Source organism: Carlito syrichta, unplaced genomic scaffold (genome assembly GCF_000164805.1).
Source record: "Carlito syrichta isolate Samal-C Ts95f unplaced genomic scaffold, Tarsius_syrichta-2.0.1 Scaffold307017, whole genome shotgun sequence".
NCBI lineage: Eukaryota > Metazoa > Chordata > Mammalia > Primates > Tarsiidae > Carlito > Carlito syrichta.
This window is the reverse complement of record NW_007251113.1, coordinates 16,693-22,205: the sequence shown is the minus strand read 5'-3', so window position 1 is coordinate 22,205 and position 5,513 is coordinate 16,693. Positions and strand designations below refer to the sequence as shown.

The window sequence follows — 5,513 nt, the reverse complement described above, 5'->3', positions numbered from 1 at the left end:
CGCCGAGGCCCGTCCCCCGCCTACTCCGACTCCTCCACGCTGGCCCTGATCCATTCCGCCCTGCACAAGCGCCAGCTGCAGGTCCAGGTAGGAAGGGGCCTGAGCGCCCCGGTGCAGCCGAAGGCCCTGGGGCAGAGGCTTGGGCACCCTGGTGGGGCGGGGCCAGGGCTGGGGGAGGAGCCTAAGCGCCCTAGGATGGAGCCTGAGCCCTGAGATACCACGACTAAGTGTTTCAGTCGTGACCCGCCTGGGCGGGCGAGACCTCTTCTCTACAATAAAATCAAAAAATGAGCCGGGCCTGGTAGCGCGCGCCTGTAATTCCGGCTACTCGGAAGGCTGAGGCGGAAGGATCGCCGGAGCCCGGCAGGTCGAGGCTGCGGCGGCCGGGAGCGGCCACTGCACTCCAGTCTGGGCGACCCAGTGAGACTCCGACTCAAAAAAGAAAAAAAGTGTTTCAAGGAGGTGGCAGAGAGCTCTGGGGCCGAATTTGAGCCCAGAGTGGGAGGCGCTTGGGCATCTGGGGGTGGAGCCTGGGGAGGGAGGGGCCTGCCGTGGAGTTAGAGTCCTGGTAGAGCAGGAGCTGAGGTCCCCGTCACACTGAGCCAGGACCCTGGGAGAAGGTCTGGGAGGAGGAGGCGGAGTCCGGGAGGGGAGGAACTTGGGTAGGGAGGAGTTTGGGAGAATGCGAGGGGCTGGGGGCTGGGAAGCTGTGGGCGGAGTCAGAGCCCAGGAGGAGAAGGAGGGTGACTGGGGGCTTGTCGGACGTCCTGGAGGCTTGGATCCGAGTTGCCTGGGAATCCAGGGAGGTGCGGGCTCAGAAGGGTGATAAGGGCACAGAGAAAGGGTGCGGAAACCTAATTGTGGGAGTCTCCTGCCCCTGGTCAGTCCCAGGCTCTGGCTTAGTGTAGGCTGGTGTACGCCTGGAAACGGCACAGAGGAGGTGGGCTCTGGGACCCCCCCCACGGCTCCCCCAGACTCAGTGACCCCTACGCCCCAGGACATGCGTGGGCGCTATGAGGCGAGCCAGGACCTGCTGGGCACCCTGCGGAAGCAGCTTAGTGACAGCGAGGGTGAGCGCCGTGCCCTAGAGGAGCAACTGCAGCGGCTGCGAGACAAGACCGACGGGGCCACCCAGGCCCATGAGGACGCACAGCGCGAGGCCCAGCGTCTGCGGAGCGCCAACGAGCTCCTGAGCAGGTGCCTGGGAGGTCGGAGGTGGGGGTGGCAGAATCAGTCAGCGTCTGGGCCTTAGGCCATCTGAGTTGGTTTTTTTTTTGAGTTGGAGTCTCACTCTTGTCGTCCAGGCTCGAATGCAGTGGCACGCTCACAGCCACCACAGCCTCGACCCTTCCGCCTCAGCCTTCCAAGTAGCTGAAACTACAGACACACCCGGCTAGTTTTTGTGATTTATTGCGGAGATGAGGTCTCACCAAGTTGCCCAGGCTGGTCTCGAACCCCCAGGCTCAGGCAATCCTCTCGCTGGGATGACAGGCTGAGCCACCGCTACCAGCCCATCCAAGTCCTTAAGCACATGACTCTGCACTGTATGGTCACCACCTGCTGCATGTGCCTGTTAAAACATAGTGAACATGTTTAAAACTCAGTTCCTTGGTTGCCCTAGCCATATGTGGTGCTCAACAGCCATATGTAGTTATAGAACATTTCTGTCATCTCAGAGAGTTCTGGTGACAGCATGATTCTGGACTGTGTTTCTTGGAGCTTAAAAAATTTTTTTTTTTTTAGTTGGAGTCACACCCTGTCACCCATGCTGACAGCCACTGCAACCTCGACCTGCTGGGCTCAGGCGATCTTTCTGACTCAGCCTTCCAAGTAGCTGGTATTACAGGCACACACCACTGTCCCTGACAAGTTTGTAGAGACAAGGTCTTGCCAAGTTGCCCAGGCTGGTCTCGAACCTCTGAGCTCAGGCAGTCCTCTCACGTCTGCCTTCCAAAGTGCTGGGATTATAGGCATGAGCCATCATACCCGGCTAAAAAAAAAAAATATTTTTAACCCAGGAGTATACATTGAAGTTGCCTTAAATACATACTTCCTCTTGGAATTTTTTTTTTTTTTGAGTTGGAGTCTTACTCCGTCGCCCAGACTGGAGTGCAGTGGCCGCTCCCAGCCACCTCAGCCTCGACCTGCTGGGGTCTGGCGATCCTTTCGCCTCAGCCTTCCAAGTAGCTGGAACTACAGGTGCACGCTACCATGCCCGGCTAATTTTTGACTTATTGTAGAGATGAGGTCTCGCCAAGTTGCCCAGGCGGGTCTTGAACCCGCGGGCTCAGGCAATCCACTCACCTCAGCCTCCCAAAGCGCAGGATTACAGGCTGAGCCACCAAGCCAGGCTTGGAAATTTTTTTTTAAAGTCATAGTTTCACTCTGTCACCCAGGCTGGAGTGTAGTAGCACACTCACAGTCACCCCATCATCAACCTGGAGGGTTCAGGTGATTCTTCCACCTAAGCCTTCCAAGTAGCCAGAACTACAGGCATGTGCTACCATGCCCGGCTAATTTTTTTTCATTTATTGTAGAGATGATGTCTCTTCAATTGCCCAGGCTGGTCTCGAACCCATGAACTCAGGCAGTCCTCTCACCTCAGTCTCCCAAAGTGCTGAGATTGCAGGCTTGAGCCATCATGCCTGGCCAGAAATTTTTTTTTTTGAAGTCAAAGTCTCACTCTGTTGCCCAGGTTGGAGTACAGTGGTGGGATCACAGCTTATTTACTGTAGTCTCCATCTTCTGGGCTACAGTAAGGTCCTTCTACCTCAGCCTCCCAAGTAGCTGGGACCACAGGTATGCACCCCATATACAGCTAATTTTTTATTTTTTTTTGTAGAGGCAAGGTCTCACTATGTTGCCTAGGCTGGTCTTGAACTCCTGGGCTCAAACAATCCTCTAGCCTCAGCCTCCCAAAATGCTGGAATTACAGGTGTGAGCCACCACACCTAGCCAGGAGATTTTTAAAAAAAATTTTTTGAGTTGGAGTCTCACTCTGTTGTCCAGGCTGGAGTGCAGTGGCACGTTCATGGTCACCACAGCCTCGACCTGCTGGGCTCAGGTGCCCTTCCGTCTCAGTCTTCTAAGTAGCCAGAACTACAGGCACACGCTACCACGCCTGGCTAATTTTTTGATTTATTGTAGAGACAGGGTCTTACCAAGTTGCCCAGGCTGGTCTTGAACCCCTGGACTCAGGCAATCCTCTCACCTTGGCTTCCTAAAGTGTTGGGATTATAGTCTTGAGCTACCGTACTTGCCAGGAGATTTTAAGACGAGAAACTATCTACCTGTTAGCTGCCTGGTTGGTTTTCTGTTGTTGTTTTGTTTTTTTCTTTGTAAATGTAACCGTATAACAAAAAGCTGGAAAAGTGAAAGGGAAATAAAAAGGCAGGGCCCTCTGGCAGCCTCACCTGCCCATCCTAACCCCTGTTGGGACACTGTCTTTGCTTTGTTTGTAGCAAGGTAGTAAATGCTTCCTGCACACTTACTATGTGCCAGGCTCTTGGCCAAGTGCCTTGCGTGTATTATCTCAAATAGTCTTCCTGCCATGCGATTCGGAACTCATTGTCCCCAGGTTGAGAGACTTGCTGAGACTGCCAGTGAGTGTAGCTGGGTGGCAGGATGGGAACTGGAATTCAGGTCCATCTGAGCACAAACCCAGGCTTTCTAGGCCTGGGAAGGACAAGGGCTTTTGAAGTTGTGTTCACAGCAGACATCCCATTTTGCATTCTGCTGTTATTACCCAACGTCACCTTGTATGTTTTTCCGCTCACGCCAACAGTAGGGAGAATGGCAGGTCTCTGCAAGTCTTCTGGTTCCCAGTTGCTATCTCCTCTTTCTCCATCCCCTGCTGTGGTTCCCATGTGCCTATGCTACAGGAAGCTGAGGATCTGGACAGACTCAGCTCTCTTGGGCTTCCCAGAATTAAAGGGCACGGGTGCTGTGGAGGCCTCATGGCCTGGCAGAGCTGGTGGCACAATTACTTGTGTGTCCCTGGAGCCCGACCTGGCCTCTTCCGGTGGGGTGCTTGGAGATAATGCTGGCACCCCCATCCATTCCACTGGGCCCCTGAGTGGGTAGGTCGGCGAGAAGGAAGGCCACGTTGCTTCTGCTGGGAGGTGTGGGTGAAATGAGTCGGCCATGGGCAGAGTCAGGGAAGGCTTCCTGGAGGCAGGTGCCTTGGAGGATGGGAAGATGTGGCCGGTGGCCAGGGGAGCAACCCTGCCATCTCCTCCGTGAGTACAGCCCTGGCATCACCTCTGCTTGTCCTGCAGGGAGAAGGACAGCCTGGCCCACAGCCTGCAGGCGGCCCAGCAGCAGGCCGAGGAGCTCCTGCGGGAGCAGGAGAAGCTGCAGGCGGCGCAGGAGGAGCTGCGGCGCCAGCGGGACCGGCTGGAGGAAGAGCAGGAAGACACCGCGCAGGAGGGTACACGGATGCGCAGGGAGCTCGAGCGCAGGTGCGCTGCTGCTTGCCTTCCTGGCAGTGCCCTTCGCGTGTGGCTGGGGCTCCTGATACTGTCCTGGGGGCTAAGGAGTGCCCACTGTGTCCTGGGCCTGTGTGCAGGTGGCCTCACGGCACCATCTGATGTAGGGGCTTCTAACCACCCCATTTTGGGAAATGGACACCCAGGGACAGGTAGTCACTTACCTGGGATCAGTGAACTGGGAGGAGGTAGAGACGGATGGTAATAACAATCATTAAAATAACAGTGGTACTATTGATGCTATAAAATTTTTAGTTATACTAATAATACCAATGCTAATATGACTAAGTGCCAGACATGCTCCTAAGCACTTAGATTCTCTTTTTTTTTTTTTTGAGTTGGAGTCTCACTCTGTCGCCCAGACTGGAGTGCAGTGGCCGCTCCCGACCACCACGGCCTCAACCTGCTGGGCTCCAGCGATCCTTCCCGCCTCAGCCTTCCGAGTAGCCGGAATTACAGGCGTGCGCTATCACGCCCAGCTGATTTTTTGATTTATTGTAGAGATGAGGTCTCGCCAAGTTGCCCAGGTGGGTCTCGAACCCGCGGGCCCAGGCAATCCACTCACCTCGGCCTCCCAAAGCATGGGATTACAGGCTGAGCCGCCGAGCTCGGCTAGATTCTCTTTTAACCCTCTTGATGACTCTGGGATGCAGAAGCTGTTATTATTGCCATTTCATGGATAGTGAAAGTGAAGCACAGAGAAGTCATGTAACTTGCCCTAGGTCGCACAGCTAGTTAGTAGGAGAGCCAGGATTTGAACCAGGCATTCTGCCTTTGGACTTAACCTCTTAACCACTGCACTACTTACCTCTCCGAGACATGATGATGATGTCTAGTACCTTGTGGTAGAGGATTGTACTCCTGGTTCTGAAGGCCTCTGGGGAGGTTTATCAGACACTGATTTAAGCCCATCAGGTACAATATCAAGTACATGTATTTTTTTATTATTTATTTATTTTTGTTGTTGTTGTTTTTTTTTTTGAGTTGGAGTCTCACTCGGTTGCCCAGACTGGAGTGCAGTGGCTG

General features: G+C 54.4%; 1 protein-coding gene across 1 annotated transcript in view; it reads left to right on the top strand.

The window, feature by feature from the left end:
• Nucleotides 1-5,513, top strand: part of CROCC (ciliary rootlet coiled-coil, rootletin) — a 54,477-nt gene that overhangs the window by 34,257 nt on the left and 14,707 nt on the right. The window contains exons 10-12 of the mRNA XM_021715340.1: nt 7-87; nt 998-1,197; nt 4,278-4,460. Coding sequence (XP_021571015.1) covers nt 7-87; nt 998-1,197; nt 4,278-4,460 — 464 coding nt within the window. The remainder of the gene's footprint in view (nt 1-6; nt 88-997; nt 1,198-4,277; nt 4,461-5,513) is intronic.